The sequence below is a fragment of the Drosophila eugracilis genome, unplaced genomic scaffold (genome assembly GCF_018153835.1).
Source record: "Drosophila eugracilis isolate 14026-0451.02 unplaced genomic scaffold, ASM1815383v1 contig_1765, whole genome shotgun sequence".
Taxonomy (NCBI): domain Eukaryota; kingdom Metazoa; phylum Arthropoda; class Insecta; order Diptera; family Drosophilidae; genus Drosophila; species Drosophila eugracilis.
In genome coordinates this window covers 3,286,876-3,311,376 of record NW_024572605.1, presented here as the reverse complement: position 1 = coordinate 3,311,376, position 24,501 = coordinate 3,286,876, and the positions used below count along the sequence as shown (strand labels likewise).

At 44.0% G+C, this 24,501-nt stretch overlaps 5 protein-coding genes across 11 annotated transcripts; 3 read left to right on the top strand and 2 right to left on the bottom strand.

The window, feature by feature from the left end:
- Positions 1–329: 329 nt before the first annotated feature.
- Positions 330–5,211, bottom strand: LOC108109147. Its single transcript, XM_017217552.2, has 5 exons — positions 4,370–5,211; positions 2,545–2,778; positions 1,555–2,502; positions 1,123–1,493; positions 330–1,056 (listed from the first exon to the last, which is right to left on the bottom strand). Exons 1-5 carry the CDS (start codon positions 4,371–4,373, stop codon positions 883–885), a joined length of 1,731 nt encoding a protein of 576 aa, XP_017073041.2. The 5' UTR covers positions 4,374–5,211; the 3' UTR covers positions 330–882.
- Positions 5,212–8,892: 3,681 nt separating this feature from the next.
- LOC108108954 lies at positions 8,893–10,606 on the top strand. Its single transcript, XM_017217208.2, has one exon. It carries the CDS (start codon positions 8,903–8,905, stop codon positions 10,547–10,549), a length of 1,647 nt encoding a protein of 548 aa, XP_017072697.1. The 5' UTR covers positions 8,893–8,902; the 3' UTR covers positions 10,550–10,606.
- A 101-nt stretch (positions 10,607–10,707) lies between these two features.
- LOC108109088 (tudor domain-containing protein 7B) lies at positions 10,708–18,213 on the top strand. Of its 5 annotated transcripts, XM_017217457.1 has the most exons (9): positions 10,710–10,765; positions 10,866–10,915; positions 11,602–11,829; positions 13,494–16,466; positions 16,527–16,645; positions 17,088–17,361; positions 17,422–17,573; positions 17,630–17,778; positions 17,837–18,213. In XM_017217457.1, exons 3-9 carry the CDS (start codon positions 11,620–11,622, stop codon positions 18,061–18,063), a joined length of 4,104 nt encoding a protein of 1,367 aa, XP_017072946.1. In that variant the 5' UTR covers positions 10,710–10,765; positions 10,866–10,915; positions 11,602–11,619; the 3' UTR covers positions 18,064–18,213. The 5 variants fall into 5 exon arrangements, with proteins under 5 accessions (XP_017072949.1, XP_017072950.1, XP_017072946.1 ...); XM_017217458.1 differs by having other exon boundaries at positions 10,751–10,915; XM_017217459.1 differs by lacking the exons at positions 10,710–10,765; positions 10,866–10,915; positions 11,602–11,829 and adding an exon at positions 12,324–12,475.
- On the bottom strand, positions 18,082–19,066 carry LOC108109091 (mediator of RNA polymerase II transcription subunit 8). The gene has a single exon (XM_017217466.2). The coding sequence runs from the start codon at positions 18,958–18,960 to the stop codon at positions 18,202–18,204; it is 759 nt and encodes a 252-aa protein (XP_017072955.1). The 5' UTR covers positions 18,961–19,066; the 3' UTR covers positions 18,082–18,201.
- Positions 19,067–19,141: 75 nt separating this feature from the next.
- Positions 19,142–22,615, top strand: LOC108109090 (basic salivary proline-rich protein 1). 3 transcript variants are annotated; one of them, XM_017217462.1, is made up of 7 exons: positions 19,142–19,270; positions 19,764–20,028; positions 20,234–20,919; positions 21,003–21,094; positions 21,154–21,520; positions 21,606–22,061; positions 22,123–22,615. In XM_017217462.1, exons 2-7 carry the CDS (start codon positions 19,953–19,955, stop codon positions 22,258–22,260), a joined length of 1,815 nt encoding a protein of 604 aa, XP_017072951.1. In that variant the 5' UTR covers positions 19,142–19,270; positions 19,764–19,952; the 3' UTR covers positions 22,261–22,615. The 3 variants fall into 3 exon arrangements, with proteins under 3 accessions (XP_017072951.1, XP_017072954.1, XP_017072953.1); XM_017217464.1 differs by lacking the exon at positions 19,142–19,270 and adding an exon at positions 19,283–19,444; XM_017217465.1 differs by lacking the exon at positions 19,764–20,028.
- Positions 22,616–24,501: the final 1,886 nt, after the last annotated feature.

Genomic DNA, 24,501 nt, shown 5'->3' with positions numbered 1-24,501 from the left:
ACAGATATCGATTGTTGACGTAGTGAACAAATATTTTTTTCTAATGTTTTTTATTTCAATATTTGATCCTTAGAGATTGATAAAAATATATTATAAATTGAAAAATTGTTGATTATTAATAGGAATTTGATTTAAGGTGACCGCATTTTTTGGCTGTTAGGCTAAGCTTATTAACATGGCTACTGAATGTTAAAAAACTGTTATTGCTCTGTTCGCCTACAAAGTTAAGTAAAATCGGAATTTAAATATGAAAAGTTGATAATATTTATATTTTTTATTTTAAATATTAATTGTTAATATTAAGCCCTCCTTTTAAAGAAATAACACGATTTCGTTTGCTAGCTGATTTATTTATTGAACCGAAATAGTACAGTGCATTTAAGTGTTAAAACGGAAATATGTTCATACAACAATTACAATTTATGTTTGGCCTTGATACCAGTTATTAACTAATTTTGTCATTATATAGTTGCGCATACGTATATACTTAGTTCGAAATAAACAGAAGCTAAGCGAAAATCGAAATCTATGCTTTTGCGCTTTTCTGGTTTTTGATTAAATTGCGTTTAGCTTTCGGTTAAATCATTCAATTGGGATTATACCATATAGAGTGTGTGTGTTTTCTTGTGTGTATAGGTGAATACATATTTTGAAATATATATACTAGACTAAATTGAAATATATCCTTAAATCGTGTGTGCTGGTGTAAGAGGTGCCTAGGTGCTACTAAAAAGAATATTACTGTGGAAAGGACAAAGTATTTGAAAGGGTTTAGGGATCGGAACTCTAAGTTGCAGCTGCGTTGTCAATGTCTTTTATCGCCTGTTTCTCCACCTTCGTTTCCGTTTCCGTAGCAGCGACATCCTTAGGCTCCTTTAACTGTCAATTCTCTACGGACATGTTGCCGATGTCGTCGTTTATGGCCAGGACCTGGCTAATGAAGTTCTGGTCGGTGACCACCTCGGCCAGGGATTTGCACAGTTCGGTCAGTTCCTGCAGGGGCATCTTTAACTGCGGCGCCAGCCTGCTAAGATGTTGAGCCACGTAATCCGGCAGCTAGAAAAGATTAATAAATCGATTAGTAAATCCTCTATTATAGTATTTTCTATAAGTAATCCTTACCTTTCCCTTGCCCACCTTGAAGGCGGTAAACATCAGCTTCGTCCTAACCCTCTGCTCATTGGGTCCGTCGTAGAAGATGGTTAGATAGGCCTCCTGACCGTTGGCCACCAGCGGGAAATAGATACCCGCATAGACCTGACCCTTGGCGTCTCGAGAGAGCAGGGAACGGAAGTTGTACACCAGATTACGGCGCACGGTTACATCGATGGCCGTTATGTACTCCTGGGCCACGTAAACCAGCGAGGTCTTGAAGCTGGTATCTTCGCCACGGATCTCGCGCTCCTTCCACTCCACGAACTTTCCGTTTTGCTGGCTATAAACATAGCAATAATCTCTTTGCAAATGCGGCTCCTTGGATTGGGTGAACCAGCCTGGAGATACATAAGATCCATAAGTTTACATTATTAGGAAAGTGGAGAGGTTACAACTCACCTGTATGTGGATAGCTCTGATCCTGCATAACAGTCACCGCCCGACTGACATGGTAACCCGGGTCCAGGATCATAACACCCCGACGATCGCCGATGGCAACACGCATGGCCACCATCACATGCTCCTTCTCAACACCTGCATCCACCGAGTTCAGACCACACTCTTCGTCCAGTTGAACGTAGTCCTGACAGTCTATAACTTGCTCCTCGCAAGACACCACGTACAAGTAGTTGGCCAGCGCCGGAAACAACTGCACCATCCTGGCAATGATCTCAAAGGCCAGCGAGGCGCACATGTGATGGCGTCGGTTGATGGGCACATCGTAGAACTGGAAGAAGCTGCGCAGATCAGAGCGACGAGTGCGCTTAAAGCTGCGATAGAAATCGACAAACAGGTTGACAGTGTTGTAGTGTGTCTCCTCCAGCATCCGCTGCAGCGTGGTCTCCACAATCCCGTTGAGCTCCTCATACTGCCAGACATTATCGAAGATTAGGGTGCCCTTAGCTGACTCCGAGCTCGACCAGTCGGGCAACGGCAACGGATGACCAAGAGGCCACACTCCATTGACCTGGTTAAAGGCCTCCAGGTCGTAGCCATCGCCCACTATCCACTGACCGCTGGAGATACCGTCCAGCGATGCTGCGACGGGCTGCTGTCTGGCCAGCAGCTGCCTGATGTCGGAGTAGCGCTCCGATCCATCCACAGATGTCAGGTCGGTCGGAGGCACCACCTCCTCGTCCTCCAAATCCTCCTCACTGGAGGTGGAGGGTGTGCGACGGATGGCGCCAGTGCCATGTCCACTTGGTTGCTCAGTTGAGGCGAGAGATCGCTTCGTAGTCAATCCCAATCCCAAACCGAGCACCGCATCCGCCAACTGCTGATCCGCCGGGAGCAACGGATCCTGGGCAGCGGCGGCGGCAGTGGCCCCCTCCTCCAATGGAGAGGCCACTCCCCCATCCCGTAGGTGGCTGGTAGCAGCGGCGAGTCAACTCGGCCACTCCGAGCCCCAACGGCCCACGGTGGGCACATAGCCACTTTCACAGTCATTGAGGGTGGCGTCTAGTTGAATGTTGGCGAACTGTTGGCTTGAATGCAGCGGTGGTTGGGCAGCTTGGCCAGCCTGGGTGGCTCCTACTCCAGCACTGATCAGACTAATCCGGCCCTGCGCTCGCTTGAACAGGAGGTCCGGCTCGTCTCCAAATTTCGTCGTTAGTTTAGACTGATCTGTTTGTTGGAAGGAAGGAAGGAATGAATTAAGATTAGTTAGGGTTGAATTTTGTTTAACTTGACCTACTGGCCTGACATCTCAATATAGAAAAGGAACTACATGGCAATGACTATGTTTTAAAATTAGAAAAGCTATTTTCCCTGCTTCGTATGCCTCGAGAATGAATCTAATTTACATAGACCTATTTATAACCCATGCAATATATTTAAAACGTAAGTACTTTTACGTTAGTTAATATTAGACAAGAGTAGAAGTATAATTTGCACTTTCTTCTATAAACCCCTTGATTTGAAAATATCAATTATGAACACTTCAATGTCACTTTAGAATAGATTAGGTGGCATTACCCTTATAATCTTTAGCTCAAGATTATATATTTTTCATGCTAGACCGTTGACCTATCCCCGATCTCCTTACTGATTAGGGAAAGTACCTCCCCTGCAGTTTCCTAATTGATTTCGATCCGAGCTCAGCAGGTAACGCTGCCCTTCTCAAAGTCAAATGGCCCTATAATTAATCTTAACCATCTGGCTGTCTAGTACCTAGTTTTTCGAGCAGTGTGTTGCCGGGGAGGCAAACATCTAGGCAAGTAGATGTACAGTCGCTCGACCATCGGGCAATAAACAAATGCCATTCGACAATATAATTTCTATATGTAGGTACTTCTTATCAGGAGGAGGCAGGAAGTGGGCGGGGACTACTAAAATGGGTTTCGAGTGCTGATTGCTTACTTTCGTTAGTTGCAGGCAATAAAACACAATAAGTACAATGACTTAAAGAGCTAAACGAAGTGCCCACGTGCCAGGAACTAGAAATAGAGGCTTAGGCCTTGAGGTCAGGGGGCACAGCATGTGATATTCTGCGAAATCTCACCCAGAGTCATGCGCTTATCTTATTTGGCTTTCCGTGCGAATGTTTTTGATTAGACATATTGCGTCGTGAATTCGCTTTGTTTGTAATATGATTCAATACAGAGCACGATGCCGTTGCTCCGCATACATATGTGCCACATTAGCAACGCACTCAGTGGCTGGCACGCGCAATTGTTGCTAATTACACGTGAGTCACCGGATGTGAGAGTGGGCCATGAAGTTGAATTTTCTCTAGTTTGCCGGACCGAACAACAATGTCTTCGTAAACAATAATCAGTGTACTTTATGGCCTACACTGAACTAAAGATTTTGTGTAAAATAAGTAAGTAATTGTTTTCTATTATTTTTTTCTGCCTTTTACCTATCTAGCGAGTAGTTAGTATCTTTTCCTAGTAGCTATCTTAAGTAATTTATATTTGAAGTGCAGGATGAGGTGATTTTTCTCTAATCACTTTATAGTTCTGAGTAATCTTCTTTGTCATGAGTCTGACGATATCGTTTTCCGTCTGTACAAATGTTTTCTTTTTTAAATGCCTGACTAATGTTCCCCATACTTTACTTTTCTGTTTTTTAGTTCTCTTACTGGCATATCCACCTTTCTACTTTGTTGCATGTTATTTCAGTTTGAAATACAAGCTGATTCTGATTAATTTTTTGTGGTTTCCCAATGAGTTCTACTGAATTTCCCCCAGCTTTGTCGTTTTAATTTACTTACCCATACAATGGCCTAAGCCCAATAAACGAAATTGTTGTTTTCCTGGTTAGATCTTGGGTTTAGTTCGCTTTTTTCACACAAAACTTTTGTATTCTCTGCGGTATTTGTGCTACCACTTGAAAGTCAGAAGTAATTTCAATTCGATACGGTTGAAGGAATGCAACAGTTGCTTTTCAACTGTTGTTGGTTTTCAATTAGATTTTCTCGACGCGCTTGCGTGGAAAACCGAACGAACGGAAGGAAAATAAAATAAGGGGAACGCGAACTAAAAGCAAACAACTTGTTGTTTGCGGTTTTTTGTTTGCCGTGGCTTTGTCTTTGTTTTGTTAAACAATTATTACGATTTGTTTAGTATTTATTGGAGGTCGCCTTTGCCTGTTCAATGCAGGTCCGAGTTTTTTAACGATATTGGCGAATTAATCGACATCGAAGAGGATTTTGCTCGACACTTGGTACCGATACTATATATGCACTTGCACTTGGCTATTTACGAACGATTTTCCCTTGGCTGTTTTCCGTTGGTTTTCCTTCGAAGGCCTGAGCTCCGTTGACGCTGAGAGACGCGTTGCGACTGATGAAAATCGGCTGTGAGCGTGCTGCTATATAAACGATCGGGGTATCTCGAAGTCGGAACTCGGTCGACGTCGACTGAGGCACAGATTGTTGCTCTGCGTTTGCGCAAACTCAAAATATTTCAATTTATGACGCAAAAAAGCTTGAAAAATTCCACAAAAACGATAAGGGGAGCAGCCGAATGTTGGACGCGACTTTTGTTTTGCTCCAACGGTTCGTAGGTAAACAAATCGGATGTTTTTGTTTGGGCTTCTTATATTGGGATAGGAACACTGTAAAGACAAAAGGGAAAAGAGGGGTTAGTCTTCGTTCAACAAGCTCCACTTAAGAGGTGTTGTGAATAAACAACCAAATAATAGATCCTAATTCTGGTCTGGTGATATCACGATAAACAGCCAGTCACGCAATTTGCTAATTTACTGATTTGCTTACTTTGATTTCAGCTACTAACTCTTATCGCTCTGACTCAACGGTTGTTTGTGATCTATTTATGTTCTTAGTGGTCCCCTTGGAATGGAAAACCTTGAATTTTATAACCGACGGAGTGGAAAATTTGTCCCCGGAGTTTGTTTCCTATGCGCTTATAGTTATCACACGACTGGATGCACTCCCCAGATTTCATGACATAGAAACATTTATGAATATTCCACAAATCTGTTCGAAATGCCAACTGGTTGCAAAGCCAACCCCAAGGTCACACGGGGCGAAGTGGATGGGCAAAGGGCTGTCTAGGGACATCTGCCAACTACGTATACGTATTATTTTAATAAACAAAACGCTTATGGGACCCAGGATTTTATAAGTGTCACCAACTAATTGGCATTCAATGGCCTTTTGCCTGTTAAAGAGGCAACAACTGCTTGTTTACGAAAACAAAAGATTTAATTACAGTACAACTTCCTTAGGGACTTAAACTAGTAAGCTTAGTTTACCTCATGATATGTAATATGTTAAAAAGAAACTCTTATCGACTTATGTTTTATTTTGCCAAAATGGCTTTTCGCTTATAGAGATTTCTTTTATAGAAGAGTATATCCCTTAAATCGACCTTTCACTGTTATCACACTCATAGGCCTAGGGCGCCTTTTGGCAACAACTTTTGCGATCCCATTTTTTCTTGAGGCCCCACCATACGGAACAATGCCAAAGCCGTGGCGCTTTTCATTTGTTGTTGTTTACAGTTTGTGCCAACCAGGCCGACTGCCACGCCTCCTCCTCCCCTTCTATATAATGCATGTGGGCCATTTTATATAGCTGCCATATAGTAGAGATCTGTATATCTGCGCCGTAATAAAATTCATGCCGTGTTTGCCGAGATGTAGACAAACATTTTTTGATGGTGCAATTTGAATTAAGTACGAGTATATTGCACTAGCCCAAGGTCATTCATAAGAACGAAACTAGAAAAACTGCAATTGAATACGAGCAGGCAGACAACATACGTTGCACTCTAATTAAAATGACAAAAAGTTAGGTTTTCTAGATTATAACATTATTATCACCATTATTTAGATATAGAAGACTATGACATTCGTTTTAGTAATAAAGATTCAGAATGTAATTCAAGGAACGTCCACTAATTACGCAGTTTGTAGAGGAAGTCAAATATTATTTCACATGGATTACACTACTATATATATCTCTATATGTACATATGGACTATTTCGCCATATATATTGTGAAATTAAATTCAAGACGCTTTGTTTTCATGTTCCAAGAACTTAAGAATCATTTGGTTCTTATTGTTATTACTGAAGATTGTTCTTTATTTGGTAGAATGTTTGCAATTTACTATCTTAATTTATAACATTCATATAAAGATCAAGTTTAAAAATCTTTACTCCCAGTAATGAACTTTTAAGGCTGGAAATTTATACACATTTTTTACTGATGATAATGACGTCAATTTTGTTTACTTCAGTAGCTTATTCGCTTCTTTAAAATATGATTCCGGTATTTAAATTGATACCTTTAAATGCATTGCAAATACGAAAACGAAGGAATTTGCAGAGAAGCAAAGTGAAATCGATTTAGAGGGCATGCTTCACATAAACTATAAGACGAATATATTTATTACTAATTAGTTAATGAAGTCGCCGCGCAAAAGAGGCTCAGGGCTGTGGGGCAGACGATTTACGATGCAAGCCAATACCAATTGGCAGAAAATGATGTTGTATTAGTTTTTATTAGCGGAGCGGAAGGCAAAGTTCGGAGGTCGACCTAACTGCCTTATTGGCTTACTGCCTTACAGGCTTTCTCCATTGACGTCACTGGAAAAATGTGAGCAAATTGCTGATGAAACTAGTTCAATGTCGCTGGTCATATCTGACGTCACCGTTGAGGGACTTTGCTCATCCGCCAGGTCAGCCCAGCCGGCCGGTCTTTGGAATGGGTTTGGACGGCCTATCATCGCCCCCCCTTTCACCCACCACCCATGACCCGAGGACTTCCAAGAAATTCCCTGCGCCACGTGTCGCGTGTCTGGCGTGCGTATTTGTAAACAAGTGCACAGCCTTTTAGCCGTTTGTATGGGTAAGCGAGGCTTTGTCCTTTTTACTATCAAAACAACAGGATGTCACTGCGCAGCCGTTGGAAAGCTTTGGATTTTCCACATGGAATAGAGGCTGGAAACAGAAAAAAGCGGAACAAGAACAGGAACAGTCAAGGACCTTAGAAGACCTGGAAACTTAGCAACCAGATTTGATTGATGGCTTAACTTTAAGCCTTATATTAAATAAATATTTTATTCATCTTATTAATTTCTGAAAAATATTTATAACAATTAACTCCTTTGATAAAAATACCTTCTACCCCATAGATATACCTAATATTTTGAACCCCACTGTCAATGGGGATGCCCTGCTCTTGCGCACTTTTATTGACCATTTCTTTGTTGTCTGCCGTTGGTGTTGTTGTTTGGTCTGAGTTGCCTAGTGACCGCAGGCAGATTTTTATTTTGTTTTTTTTTTTATTGTTGGCCAAGTGAAAGGCCACATTGCAAAATCGATAGAGGGAGTTGGGAACCAGTAGCACTGCTTATTACCTTATTTTTAATTCGATTCGCAGGACGGCATACAGAAAATCAAACGCCGCCTGCCGAAGGGAGTAAGTGAGGCAGGTGCCAGGACCCTCTTACAGCTTTTTACTCCAGTTGTAGGATCCGTTGTAGAAAAATAAAATCAATATTATCATTTTGGTGTGCATATTGAGGACAGTCATTGCACTACTTTTTGCAACAAGCTTTTCCGGTTAGAATTTTGGCTTTAGATTAATATTTAGTTCACGATAAACGATTAGTTTTTATGCCTTTTCCGTTTAAGTGTCATTTAAATGAAGTACAGAACTCGCGAAAATCTGTCTATAGCACTAAACTTTAACCGAATTCGAGAGATTTCTCTGTATGTTATACTGATATATTTTTAAGTAATTTAGACTATTTTAATTTTATTTGTCCTTATCCTTCGCGAGGATGTGCTGCACAGTTGAACGTAGAAAAATCGACTGTGACTTAGGAACTGAAACAGCCGAGCTTTCCCAATTTCCAGACCGATTTCCAATAACCTTCCAATCACTGCTTCCCGATGTGCTTTGTTGCTTGTAAAGCGACGTGGCATTCGCTATGTCCTTAAAACTTTGTCTTGTCTTTGTCCTGTGTTTTTCAGGAAAAATAATTGTAGTTCTTCGCTCAGAAAAGGTTTTGTTTATTTCCCAGAAATAAATTGGGAATTTAGCAAGAAATTCAATTGGGAAAATATTGTAATGATATATTGTAATGATTTCACTTAGTCACTAGTAAATTGATCCACTTGAAAAATAGTATAACCCTTTATGATTTCTTGGTTTTTATAAAATTTTTCGGAAAACCTAACAAATCAGCATGTTATGTCATAGACTTGACTATAAAAATAAGGAGATTTACAAAAATGAACTGGTCGACGATTCCAGCAGGATGTTGTGCTGATGAAAACAATGTCAATACGGATTTGGAGCCAAAGAACGGTCGTATTTTTATTAATATCAATGGTAATCCTAACGAGCGTTGGACAAGCGACTGGCCGATCTGGCCGTCAATATTTTTACGGGTCTTCAGACTCAAATATTCCGTTGAGCAGGCGACACTGCAGTAGCGAAAGAAAGGACAATATGAAGTTAAGGGAATTGGCACCGCCAAAGACACGATTTCTGAACGATCCGGAATTACTCTTTCAACGACTGGATGACTTGGAGTCAGGGGATCCTAAAAAAATGTCACCTGGCAAGAAAAAGTCTGAAAACTCCTTCATTGATTCCAAGGATACGGCCGCCGTGACTTTCAAGGAAATTGTATCCCAATTTCCAAGCGATGCGAATGCCAGTGCTCTGGAAAATGATGATGAAGAACTCACAAAAGATGAGGAGGATCCCTTCGAATCACTAGCTCAGATGAATTTCGATGAGCAGAACCTTCAACCTAAAGACGATCGGGAGCAGAGCAGAAGGCAGGGTTTCCATATCGGCCACCAACAAGATGGAAAACCCGCTGTAGCCACCGCCAATCTGTTGGCCAAAGTCATTAGCTCTAATGTTGATCAATCTGGAAAGTTCCAGACTTGTCAGGCCACTACGAATCGTCCGATGTCCACTATGAAAAGCTCCACAACTCGTCGGTCAGCGACTAGCACCACAGAACGTAGTCCCACTACCTTCTGTCTGCCGGAACCTTCATCTGATCAACATAATAACCCCCTGCCTGCGCCTTCAACTCTACCTACTCCCCCTCCATCTTCTCTTCCACCATCGTGTCCGCCTTCTGGGAAACTTAGCGGAGAGAGGACAATGTCCAACAAATTTTCTACAAAATCCAAGTCCCCTTCCCCAAAAGGTTTTAAGACGCTGCTGAACACTATTTTGGCCTCCAAGCAAAATGCTCTTTCGGTCCTGAAGGCCCTCAATTACCTGGAGATGGAGCTATTAAGTCAGTCAGAAGATGACGGCTTGGGATTGGATTCGGAAAACCTCGTTAAGGAGCAACACCCGAAAAAGACTTTTCAGCGATTGGGAAAACCAAAGAATATCCATTCCCGATTGTTCTCCTTTGGAATACGCCCGGCAAGCCAACAAGAAAGCATGTACGATTTGGCACTAGCCAAGGAGGAGGAAATTAAGTTGGAGGATCGCGTGTGGGAGGAGCACCAAAAGCAGATAAAGTTAAAGAGGCCAATAAAACCAAAAAGGTTTGAGATCGCTCCGGCGGCCGCTGCACGGCTGGAGCCCTATCACCAGCCTCAAAAACCACAACAATCCTTGGAGTCCTTGGATTCCCAGGAACGAGAAACTCCCGGAGACGACAGGCGCATTAACCTGGAAGCCTTAAGCGTTGTAGTAAAGCCCATGTCTTCATGTCCCAGCAAGGATACCCACAATCCGCTAGTGCCTTGGAATCAATCCCCAATACCCAGTGCTGAAATGAAAGCCATTCGAGTGCAGGGCCCAATAGATAACGAACTGATTTCAAGCAAAAGATTTCAGAAAAGGAAAAGAAAGAGGAAAAAACTTAAGTTGTATGCCCAGAAAAAGGAAGTAGAGGGAAACAAAATTTCGTCTGGCATTGCTGGAGTCTTCTATTAAGTATTTTTAATTTTAATTTAAACAATTTGTAAAGACAAATATATATTTTTGAGAAAAGCTGTAAACTTTTGGAGGCCGTGTTAAAATACTAGATCTTTCAGCTTTCAGTATTAACGCGAATTTTATGACCTTTTTAAAGTCGAAAATCTGGCCATACTAAAAGGCGCCTTTATATTTCCTTCAAGTATTTCTTTTGAAATCGAGTTATAATTTAAGGTTAAATAAATAGGAAAAGCGAAGAAACGATTAAAAAAAAGAAGAAAACCCAGCCACACCACAATTTCTTATTCAAAGGACTAAAATTCTTTTTTTGCAGATTGCAGTGCATATCTACCTGAGATTTAAGTATTATTTAATTGTTAATTGGTAAGTTCGAATAAACGGGATTATAAAGTAGATATTCGATTTTAAAACATATTGCCACATTTGTACTTATGTATTGACATACATAAATATAGTATGTTTGTAAGTATATTGCCTATAAGAGAAGTGCCGTTAGTTGCACTAACTGTAAAAGTTAGAAACGCAGCAGCAAAGGGCAATTCAAAAATTATTAAATTTCATATTCCATTTATTGATAGTTGACTAAATAACAGGAAATTTGCAATTCGATACGTTGAGAAATTTGTTTGTTTATTTTCTGCTGCTGCGCCGCCGCTTATGTCCGCCTTTTCTTTCTGTCTCTCTTTCTTATTCGCCTTATCTATTCTCCCATTATTGTATTTGCCAATATAATTTTCCACACTTAAAGAAAAAGTATAGATCCTTCTTGGTTTTTTATGCTTAAAATGTAATGTATATTTCTTAAATATATGTATATGAAACAGTTAACTTTATAACCCTATATCAACCAGTTTCAGTTAAATCGTTTTTGTAGTAACAGTGAGTAATACTAGTGCTAAAGCACAATTTATATGATTTTATGACAAGCTGTATTTTTTTCTATGCGCCTAATTGTTGTTGCGTTTGGGGGTGGCGGTGGGCGCACGCATTCCACACCACTTAAATCACACTCAATGGGTTGATACTCTCTTCACCTCTCTCTTTGCCAGATCGCTTGACCAATCGCTATGGAACAGAAAGATATTTTGTTGAATGTGGCCAAAGTGGTCAGGGCCTTGATCACGTCCGCGAAGCCGCCGGTAGAACTGCGTTCCATAGTAAAGGATTACCAGGATGTGGAGGGGGAAGAGATGCCCTTTCGCAGATTGGGATACCCGAACCCTCAAGAGTTGCTAGAAGCAACGGATGAGTTCATCTTTAACAAGCACGCCAATAAGGTAAATATCATGACCCAATCAATCTAATTTCTCTGACTTTTACTTTCGCCTTTACATTTAATTGTTGCCAAGATTCTTGGCGAATTACTGCATATCGCTATAATCGGGGAGAGCGGCTCTCTGCCACCCACTTTTGACGCTTTCTTTCGCCCACTTTGCTGAGCTTGCTCTCTCGGTGCTTCTCTCACGTGCGCAAATTTCGAGTACCTCTCTGCCAGTGTTGGCCATTTATTTTTTTTTTTACTTCGTTCCACCTTTATAAAAAAGTGCAGTTTAAAACACAGATGCAAAAAAGGAAATAACTATAAAAAAAAGAAACTTCAATATTGGAATTATGTCTCATTGATTCTAAAAAAAAAAAAGTAATTTTAAGTTAATTAAAGTATTATAAATATTTTAAAGTTCTCACCTAAAAAGACGCTAGATTTGTCTGGAACGCAGTCAAGTCGTCATCACTGTTGGCTATGGAGCTTTTGGCGAGCGGTGGCTGCCGCTTTCAGTTCGATTCTCTGGTCGAACGCGTGCGGAGCCGCTGCTGCTGCGCCGCTTCTTTCCCGCTCCACTCTCCAACAAAAAGGGGCTGACTGCCGTCCAAGGGGCAACGTGTCAACGGCGTCTTCTTCTTTTCATCTCCGCCGTGAAAAGTGTAAACAATGGATTCTACTTAGTCTAGTTTCGTTTTTCGTTTGCCTCTTGTACTAGCATATATTAAACAGTCATTCCTTGAGCTGTGTTTTTCGCATTTCGATTCGTGCTGATTAAGCGCTTTGCTTTAATAAATGCAACGACAGCCAAAAACAAAAGTGTATAACGCGAAAACCGAAAAGGCCACCAATTTAAAGTGGCCTGTGTGTGTGTGTGATTGCATGATTGCATGGTGAAAGTGAACGAACGTTGGCTATCGTCTGTTTTTCTCTTTAAATGTCAGTCCATCTGGGCATATTACACTTGAACTGTTCGCATTATTCTTGTTTAGCAATGTATTTTCTCACCTGTAGGCGAAAGTGGGCGTTCTGGGCGGGTTCTTCCGGCCAACGCTTTTGCATTGTTGCCAAATCAATAATCAAACGACCCACAGATGCAGCACGAAGTCAACGAATGATATTCATTTAATTCCATTTGACTGCAATTATGTATTCTGTAGTAGCATTCCAAGCTTCTGCTTCGCACTATTATCACGTCTTTTCGGGTTACAAAGCCCTGCCCATAAGCAGATCCTATTGCTTACCACTTGGAGCTGTGCCCCTATAAAGATGATTGCTGCATTGAAACAACTCAGCGCAATGTGAATTATAAACAAAAATTTAACTCCAAGTAGCTCAGATTTCCAAACACTTGAGTAAACTGTGGGCTTGGCTGTTAAGTAGCTGGCTCTGGAGTTTTATGGGTTATATTGGATTACCCAAACTTAAAAGTTGTCCAAGCGAAGCAGCTTTCCCTTCCCAGAAATAGTTGCAAATGTATATAATGCAGGGTTCTCAATTTAAAGGTTGTCTTGGTTTTTGGTCTTAAAAATCTTAAGCAACTTCAAAACTATGTAATTGAAATACGATTTTCAAAGTAACGAATGGAAGACAAAATGTATTCTTAGGGAATGTCTGCTTAACACCCAGGAATATCCCTAGTTTATTCCAAAATGACTTACAACTTTATTTCCTTAACAGGTATTCATCACTGCTAAATATAACGCTAAATCAGAACATATTGCGCGTTTGGTGCGATCGCAAAAAAAAGGCAAGGCCACGCGTGTTGCAAAGCCACAACTGTCAACAACTGTCCGGAGAGCGTACAATCAGATACCCATCAAACCTTTCAATTCGCAGAGCAATCTTAAATACAAATCGGAAAGTTATCAACCTATGCAAAAGGAGGTGCAGGAAAAGTCTTATGAAACGTATCACTACCAGCAGAACCAGTTATATAATCAAGTTCATTACCAGAACCTTCAACAGCAGCAGTACCATCACCAGTACCATCAACAGCACCAGCAGTCGTATCAATCAGTCAATAACCAGAGCAATAAATTTCATTTCTGTCAACGGCAGGACCGTTGGGAACACCACCAGACCCTCCAGCTTCAGCCGGAGGAGCAGAAAAAACAGGCCGAACAGAAAAACGCTAGGAAAGAGAACGAACTCAGGGAATCCGCTGAACGTAAAAAGAAGGCCCAGCTAGAGCAGGAGCTGAAGGAATCTGCTGATAAGGAAAGGCAGGAAAAGATCAAGCGAGATCAAGAGCTGAAGGAATACATTGGGAATGAACTGACAGTTAGGTTTAAAAAGGAGCAGGCTAGGTTCGAAGAAAAGCTTCAGTTGCGGCTTAAAGAGGAATTGAAAGCGTTTAGGAAGCTGCAGGAGTACGAGCGTAAAAACCGCGAGGAAAATTTAAAGAAGGAATTCCAAAGGCAGGAGCAGGAGAGGGATAAGGAAGAAAAACGCAAGATACAGGAGAGCCAAGAGAAAGAGAGGAGGGAGAGCGCCAAACGGCAGGTATTCCAGGAACGCGCTCAGAAAGATACCATGCGAGCTGCAAAGTTGGATCAGGAGAAGATCGTAGTAACGATACCAAACGATAAAGCGCCCGCCATGAATGGTCACTCCCAAAACCATGTAAAGTCCAATGGGCAAGGAAAATACAATGACGGCAAACCTCCGTTGCGTGCGATCCTTGGTAATAGTGCTTCGCAGCGCAAGCCAGATACAACAACCAGCAACTACGTTTTTAATAAGGCCGAACCGAGCTTCAAAAGGCCGATCCATCCGCGAGTACAACATCCTGGACAGATGCGCTCCACTGGCTTTTCTGTCAATCACAGACTGAAAGTAACACCGCAACCGGATGCTCTTACGCCAACGGCTACCCCCATCACTCCGCCGGCTTCGCCAGAGAACGCTCAAACGAAATCCTCTGCCACTGCTGCCACGCCCAAGGATGATGTTCTAAAAGTGAACGGAGTCCAGCCTCAGGCAGTCAAAGTCAATTCCACGCCAAAAGCTAAAGTTCCCATTAAACTCGATGCTTCCTTCGATGCAGTTTCATCTTTAAACCGCTATTGCGAGGAAAATAACTTCGAGAAACCTGCATATAACATATTCCAGAAGCCACCTCACCTTCACTGTTCTGTGCGGATTGCTGGTGATGTTTACAGTAGCTACCCGGAGGAGTTCACTGATAAGGAAACTGCCTACCAGCGCACAGCCCAGATAGCCGTTCAACGTATCCAACACGCAGAATCGCACCAAAAGCTCTCCTCTTGCACACTTAGCGACGCAGACTTTATCGACGGATTGTACAATGAGCTATTGAAGTTCCCGCATGGCATATTGGGCCACAAGCTGGAGGACTGGTACAGTAGCACCTTCCGGCAACATCTGCCCAGCCATTGGTATGATCTAATTATAGAGTCAAACAAAATTCGCGTGGAACACGGCATTGACCCAAGGATTATACTGTTTGCTAACGATCCTGGATCCCCGGAACTAATTCCGATCACCTCGACCAGTAATTTGTCGCAGTGTGTGCTGCCTTGGCAGCTGAAGGAAGGCGCGCCGCACGACTGGAATATGTTTATCAGCCACTGCGAATCCACCAAGCTTGTGTGGGCACGGATGATCGATCAGATAGCTAAATTTGATGAACTGACGAAGTACATGGGTCGACAAATGGCGGCCCCGCAATTCCGTCAGAAAGTTGCCAAGCCTTTGGTTCAGGAAATATATCTAGTGGAGATTCCTGATGGCTGGAACCGTGTTCGCGTGATATCCGTAAATGACGAACAGCGTTCGTGCCGCTGTCATTTTGTGGACTTTGGTGATATGGCTCTGTTTGAGATCGGAGAACTGTTTCAGTGTCCGCCGCAATTCCTAACGCTCCCGGCACAGGCCGTCTGCTTGAGCATGTATGCGTTGGACAAGTTTGAGGACCATCCGCACGCCCAGCAAGTTTTGACAAAAGAACTAGATGGCCAGACGGTTGTGGCCCATGTGCTCACCACAGAGAAGCAGTTCCTGGAACTGGGTGGAGCTGCACAGGGAGTGGTGGAAAATGGTAAACGTCGGCCTTGTTTGGTGGCCACGCTGTACGACACTTCCACGCCCGAGGACATTCATTTGAACGATCTAGTTGCCAGCAGGATCATCAAATATACACCGGTGCCTACGCTTTGTGATGAGAAAAAAATCGGCAAGACTACTCCGATTCTTGTATCTCATATCAACGAAGATGGCGATTTGATGGTGTTGATGCGGAACGATGATCTTAAGTTCGTGGAACGCAGTATTGTCCAAACTGTGGCTGACCTGGGGGAGCAGGACCGAGTAAGGTATTCAGATCTGCTTCATGATCGCCATGTGTTTGTGTGTGATGAGTCTGTCGAGGGACTAAAGCAGTGGTTCCGGGGACGACTGGTTGCCAGACCCGAAAATCCAGAGGAGGAGACCTTCGACGTCTACTATGTGGATGACGGTCGCCAGCGTAAAACGCACATCTCTAACATTTACCGCCTGGAGGCCAACAATAGAGCGCTGGCCTCGTTCCCACCACAGGCGCTGGCCGTTCGCCTGCACGACGTTCCCGAGATCGCTGGTCATATGTTGGGTCGTCTTCGTGGACTGATGCCTTCGCGCACCGAGGCTCTGGTAGGTATTTTATATTTATTAGTTAAATTATTGTCTAACCTACACCACTTACTCACGCAGCTCAAGGTTGTGGCAATGGACTCTTCGAAGCCCTTAGTCAACATCTTCGTCCGCGAGGATCCGGAGTCAATGTACATGTGCGTGAATATCGGTCTACGCCTCGAGTTCGAGATGGCAAGGTAAGCCTCCATATTACGTTCACATTACATTGTCATTCAATCTAAAACATTATGGTCTATATCACAATTTCATCCAATCACATTACCATCAAGCTCCCTAATCAACGACATATAATTTCAACTGGTGCTAATAAGTTCATAATACGTTTATAATCGATCCTTTGGTTAATGCTGTTTCTATTAGTGCTTTCGATAAACTGGAACTGACTTGATAAGCTATCGCTAACAAAATTTCGATCTACGCTAATGAAAATACTACGAAAATAAACCTACTGTAAGCTTATACCTAAGAGTCATACACATCTTTGTAAATAATCAGAAAAATATAATCATAAGCAACACAACTACCAAGTGAGCCCTCAAGCGATCATATTTTTTAATGCTTGAAACCAAACCCTATCCCTACGTTCCCCTTCTCACCTTCGATTCCCCTCACGCACAGCTCTAATCGTCCGGAGAAGTGCGATTATATGCTCCTGGGCTCCAGTGGCCAGCTTCCTCGGAATGGCAGCTTCAGCTCTGTGGTCTCAAGCCAGAGCAGCAGCAGCGAACTTGTCGCTCTTACTCCACCAGTGACGCCACAAAAGGGGTTATCCACCAGAGTGGGAGCCAGCACCTTCTCGTCTCTCATGCTCAAAGATTATGAGGCCATTCCAGCCATAGGCGCCTATTTTGAGGTGCGCGTTGCCCTCTCCGTCAATCCCGGTCACTTTGCTGTAAGTTTAGAGATCCCAGGATTATTTCGTCCGTACTAATCCTAATGTATCCTCTCGAAGGTCCAACCCTATAAGTGCTACAACCAGCTGCAGACTTTGATGAAGAATCTACAAGAGCATTGTAAAGGACCTGCAGCCAAGGGAGTACAGCCCTCGCAATTGGCCATTGGAGAGGCATTTGCAGCACCTGACAGCGACGGCGTCTATCATCGGTGAGAACAATGAAATCCAGTTTTATATAATCTTACTAATTTTAATTAAAATTAAGCGTAAGTATTCGTAAGATTTACGATGAGATTATACACGTCCGTTTCGTCGATCTGGGTGACGACGGAGTAGTTGCCTGTGATCAACTGAAAACTCTGCAGCCGGATTTAAGGAAGCTGCCTAAAATGGCACTGCCAGCCCAATTATATGGTAAGTTGAAGATAAACACATGCCTTTGCCCTTTCAACACTGCAGATCCGCTTTACAGGCATTCAACTAGCAGACGTAGTCTGGAGCAAAGAAAACTGTGTGCGATTCCGTGAATTGACGCTGGGTCAAAAGTTTATCGGAATTGTGCGGAGCATGCACAAGCAAAAGGATGAGAGGCGTGTGCTGGGCCTGGAGCTGGTGGATACCTCAACACCGAAGGATATTAAGCTGCACGAGATTCTCATCAACGAGAAGCACGCACAGCCAGAAACGAAGGAAGTCTGAGTTGGAGGAGACGAAACATTTGAATTTGTTCACGTTTATGTTTGCTTAATAATAGTCTTAGGATTAGGGACATGTAACTTATTATGACGACACATTCCGCCAGAAGGATGCGATTATAGCCAATAAACCATCTTTTTTCTATCGAGAAAACGGGTGTACTTGGTTGGCGGACTTAATGTTTGTTTTTACGGCCGATGGCGCCTTTCCCAGCTGCTGCTGTACGTTGCCGGGACTCATTGCAGGGCCACCCATGGGTGATGGGGCACGTATCGATGGCGGTACCATCATTCCCGGTCCAGGAACGTAGTTGGTTAGCTTTAAGCCCTTTCCCATGCCGACTGCGGCCACCAGTAGTTGGGTGTCGGCCATGCTGCTCGTCTGCTGGATGCCGGTGCGGGATGAACTTTCTATCTCCCACTCCTCACGCGCCTTGCTAACCATGTCCAGGACGTGGGAGACGACCTTGTTGTATTGGGTGACTTGCTTCATGGCAGCATCGTTTGTTAAGTTGGCCGCCTTTTGGTCGTTCTGCAGCATCTTTTGCTCTGTAATCGGATCCGGGCGAGTTCTCAGATAGTCTGGAACAATGTCATGCGAAAAGACCGGCACACGACCCTCTGTGATGTTGATAAGGGTCTCATCCCGGTCCATGGAAACCAGCAGGGGAAGTACGGTTCGATTCCTAAGCGGTGGACACTGCTCCTTGGCCAGGATCTTGGTCAGTCCGGTGAGGTGGCTAGATATTATAGCAAAGTTGTCGAGGAACGTTGGCCAGTTGATTGTTTCGTACTCCATCTCTAGTTTCTGGATCATGGAGAGCACAGCCAGCTTAAGGTCGTTCAGGCGCTGCAGGACCGTTTCAAGCGTCAGCTCGAACAGTTTCTCGTCGCGCTGCATTTTAAATAGTTTTGATTTAACAATTTAATGAAAATTGCATTTCTTTTTTTGACAACGGCCAGTGTGGCCATGCGCCAGGCAGACCGCTCCGTTGTGAGCGTGTAGTATTTAATGTTTGTTAAATTTAACATGCATTAGTATAATTCAGCATTTGCTTAGTATTTTCTGCTACCTTTTATGGCATTAGGGTCCTACGGTCTTACCAACATGGCCGTCGAGAAAAACTGAACGCATCGCCGTGTTTTCCATTTGCCAATAAAACACTAAGACCACAAAATCTCGAAAAGCGTGCACAAAAACGTCGTCAAATGTAAGCAAACTAGTCTAGTGCCTGTTTTACATCGTTTACATAATCGCCAGAGCCTAAAATCGGAATTTAGTTGCTGTCGTCGGGAGTCCCGTCTCTCTTTGTCTAACTCTCTCTGTCTCGCTCTCGCTCTGAATTCCTCTCTCGTGCTGACAAGGCAAATATATTGGTGTTGGTGTGAGTGAGTGTGTATGTGCCTAAAACGAAAATATTAGAAATGATGGAAAATACGTATGTGAAAAAATATACGCGCAAGCCGGTTGTAGATCGGCTCTCACGATCGATTTGGTTGGGGCCTTTAGGTCCTCACCACCTCGCGACGCGACATGGGTTAAATGTCAACCGGAACAACTCTCTTTCCCCTCTGCGTTTTCAGCTCTCTCCGCCCTATCTCATACTCTCTCTGCGCTCTTGATATTGTTGATGTTGTTGTTTTCAGTTGGTCATTTTAATGCTCTCTTACATGTTTCTATATTCAATTGTAATATATTTCCAGCTTGTTGTGTATGTTTTTTGAAATGGTAAAGTGTGTTGTCGCGTTCGCCAAACCGTTGCCCAAACCCTAACCGTTGGGGTAATAAAAACTGAAAACCTATATATATCGCTTGAGCCAGGCAATAAATAAACGTGCGCGATATACACAACATATATATTTGCCTGAGCGAGAAAAATCCGAAATCCCGCGATGGCGTCGCGCAGGCGCGCCGAACTGAATCCCAAACTGCACATGGACAGGCAGCCGACAGCTGCCCGAATAACAGGTACCTGAACTGAAACTTCTACCAACTACCAGCAGCAACTAGATGTGGGAAAAACCCAAGCCTCGCCGGGATTAGCGATGTCTGGAGAGACCCTCCATAATACATATATAAATATATAAAGGGCTTCCCGGAACGACAATTACCCACCACCCACCGCCTAATTCCCAGTCAACCGAAGCTGACATTTTACCTCTCGAACTTGCAGATCCCTCATTACCCGCTGGCAAGCGACGCGAGATCGACAACGTGATGAAGAAGGCGCGCGCTAACACCACCAACGATTACTGGGACAAAAAGTTAATAGAAGCGGAGGAAAAGGATCCAAATCGATGGCGACACACGGGGTACAAGAAGATGTACATTCAGGGCGAGAGTAGCTCTGGCGAAAGTGAACGCGACGGTCGCGAAGGTCGTGAGGGTGGAGCACCGCCCTACGGTCGTTACCCTCCCACAGGCGGACCACCTCCCGGTCAACCCTCCCAGCGATACGGCCGTTCTCGTTCGCCCCATTCGCGCAGTCGGTCGCGTATGCGCAAATCGCCCCCGCTTTCTCCACCTCCGCGTCGACGCTCACCTCCGATGTCCATGCACGGTGGCATGGATAGACGTGGCGGACCGCGCTCACCGCCCATGCCGCGATCCCCGAACAACAGCCATGACTCTCTCATGCGTCGACCCGGAAATGGCCACGGCGGACGGCCACGATCTCCGCCGGAACCCAGTAGTGGCTCGTCCTCGTCGTTGAGACGAAAGCCAAACGCGTCACGTTCACCGCTCAGCCGTCGACGGTCGCCTCCGCTTCCGCCACCCTCGTCGTCGGGAATGGATAAGCGCGGCCCGGTTGCCCACATCCTGCCGCGTTCCAAGCGCCCGCCTTCGCCACCGCCAAGGGTTAGTATTCAACATAATTGTTACACATTTTACATATTCTGAAGCAACAATAACATATTTAACTTTTTTTCCAATATTGTCAGCACTCGATACGATCGCGTTCAAACAGCTCGATGAGCAGCAGCTCCGATGATTCCTGCTCCCTTTGTTCACCCAGCCATCGTCATAGATCTCGGTAAATTAAAATTGATTTCCGATGTTTCTGACCCCATTAACAAATTTCCATTATTGTAGATCCCGCGGTCCGCGTTCACCGCCACCCAAGCCACGTGGCCATTATCGTTCAGGGGCGCCGCCGCCTCCTCCGTCGGAGTCACATGGCCGGATCCATGGTCGCCCTAGCACTCCACCACCCGTGCGCGGAGGTGGAGGCAGTTCGGTATCCGCCATGGAGAAGTACCGCCAAGCGAAGTTACGTCACATGGGCCATGATCGCGTTTCCTCGTCGGAGGCCCATATGAAGATCCCGAGATCTTCACGCCACTCGCCTCCGCCGGAAGACCCGCGTCTTAAGCATCGTCCGCCAGAGCCACCAGAGCCGGCATCGGCTCCAACTGGAGCTCCGGCAGCACAGGCTAAAAAGAAGAAAAAGGAGAAGGAGGTGAGTGCTTTCCTAAGAATGATATTTTATACAACTTTGTCCTTATCCAATCAAATCTAATTCAAATTCAAATCTCTACCAACAGATGCGACCACGCATTAAAATTGAAGGTGAGAAACGCAAAAAGCATCCGAGCGGGACGACCAGTGGCACCGGAGCTAACGCGGCGAACTCCTCCTCGGACTCGGACGATTCGAACGGCTCGGACAGCGATGAAGTCGGCACGTTGCCCACATTCTCGGCTACTACGCGGCTAACGCTCTCGGAGCGATTTGGCAAAATGGCGCAGTGGAGCATTGATCGCAGCAACATGGAGAATATGCGCATCACCAAAGACTCCGCCGGTGGGGCCCTCAAAGTGATGATTGAAGAGGGCCTTGAGTCGCCGCCGCGTCGCTATTCGTATTCGCCGGCACCGGCCGGGCACTTTCCGGAGGAGTTGGCCACAACAGCACCGTCGGGAATGCTGTCGTGGGACGATGTGCGCGTCCGTTACGAGTACTACAAGAGTCGTGGTTATCTAAGGGACTTGGACCTTAAGGTTGGTGTTGATTTTACTGAAAGTTAACAGCATATACTAAAATGTATTAATATACTTGCAGGACTATATCAAGTGGGAGGAGTGGTGGTATAAATATCAGGAGTGGTTGAAACAGGAACGCTACTATGAGTACTGGGATCGCAGTCAGCAATTGCGTAGACGACGCAAGAAGCTGCCGGTCACTCAGCGCTTAAACTGAGAGCCACCCGCATCTCAATCATCTCATTAAATCTCCCACTTCCCCCTATCCCAATTCAGTTCATTTATTTTACCTACTTCCCCCCTTTACGTTGTATCTTAATCATGCTCACATCCCATCACCCTCTTTTGTACATTAAAAATGTATGAAACCGCATTTGTCAGCTTATATTTTGATAACTAATTACAATTACAAGCCAAGCACTCGGAGTTAGTTGGCTGTTGGTCCCTGACACCCTGCTTCCGGCGTAGGGTTTTCATTAACACTAAACTTTGTAAGTTTTTTTGAGTAAATGTTGTTCAGTGCAACTTACTCAGATATTTGTAAACGCATTAAATAACAGTCAGTATAAAAACGTATGGCTTTTAATGGGGCTTTCAAGTTGGCGAATAATCTTAAGAAATTACATATAACCTGATTTTACATTGCTTAATTACATATACTTTACATTTATTTATACATTTTATTCTGTTTTTACATTCCGAAATTTTACACTAAAGCGTTTAAGCGCCATCTACCGAACTTTTTACGAAACTGTATGTGAGCTTTTCAAGGTCAGATATTTTTGAATAAATAAACTCCCAAAAGATGTCTTAAGGACGTCTAACGAAAATCACAGGAAATGAGGCAAAAAGGTGGGACACACAACCCCCATCCGTCTCGATGTCAATACTGTGATGTGCACGCAGCGTTTATTTGACGGCATATAAATTGAAAAATTCACATAAAAATGTGTAATTATTTGGCATATTTTCAATTTGCACAAAGGCGAAAAAGGGGAACAGCCGGCTGAAGGTGACACGCACATGGATGGTGGTGGGAAATCCGTGCTCCAGCTTTTGCTCTTGCTCCTGGGCGTGATTTCCGTGCACAAATTAGCACTTTTTCGCTGGGGTTTTCCGAGGGTGGCTGATAATCAGATTATGCCCGGTGCACAGGGGATGCTAATGTGTCGATATCGAGCTTCTGCCTTGCTAATTGCGGTTGAGTGGGGCACAGTCAAGGAGCGGGGGCTCCATGGATTAGCCATTGAAGCGGACTTTAATCCATCTTGAACCTTAAGGGCAGTTCACGCTCACCCCTTCACCCCAATTATTGGCGCCCAACCCCAGTCCCGGGGGCCTCCGTGTCCTGGCACAATTAAGCTCTAAATAACAACAGCGTTAAGAAGGCTTTAAGGCCCGATTTGGCCCCTGGCACCCAGCCCTCGGCTTGCACCAGAACCCTTCAGAAGAACTCGAGGAAAAGTCACGTCTAATTACACACATCTTGGAGCAGCTTTTTGACCTGGTTGACTTGGCTGTTGGTGGTCGGACGGTTTTACCAAATTGGTTTTAAAAGCCACAGGGGGTGAGGCGTTGAGAGCGCGTGAGAACGTGAGCAATTATTACGACGTAGTGGAGGAGGATTCAAGGAGTCGGGGTGGGACACTGGGACTGGGGCTATAATCCCTTTATAATCCACACAATGCTATTATATGCTAAAAATGACAAATAAGTGTCACGAAGAAATACAACAAATTGTCCCGCAGGATGGAGACTGACAGTCGTCTGACAGACGTCCTCCGGCAAGCAAAACGCCTAAAAAAGACAAGTTTGGATCTTTTGACTGAATTTTCACTCGGAAAATGATATATAGAAAAAATAAACCCATATCTATAAATGATTTAATGGAAATCTATTTTAGATATAAGAATTTGAGGGTTAAAATTGGTGAATATTTCATATTAATTTGACTAATTTATAAACCGAACAATATTTCTTAAGCAAAACAAGCATCAATGTCGTGACTTTTTTGAAGAGTGTGAGTACGTCACGCCTTTCTTTCCGCCAAGGAGAAATTCAAATAATTGAATTTGGGGTCGGGAATCAAGCGGGTAGCTGGAGTACAGTTACCGCCGCTTACAGCGCCAACCAATCACGCACAAAGGCGAAGGATGGGGTCCTGTGTGAATTAACAATTCCTTTCAATTAAGTGCGCAACCAACAACAACAACAAGAAAAAAGTTGTGCCCCCAAAGAGAGTGAGAGGGTCGGGGTAAACTGGAAACTGACGAACATAAAAGGAAAAGGCAGCCCAGCCAGCGATATTTTCGTTTCAATAAAAATCAGTAACCGGAGGATGCAGCTGGAGCAGGATCTTCTGGAATCGGTGGCCAAATGAATACGTTGCATATGTGAGGGCGAGCCATGTGTATATACGAGTATGTACATAAATAAACGCCGACAGATAACAGACAGA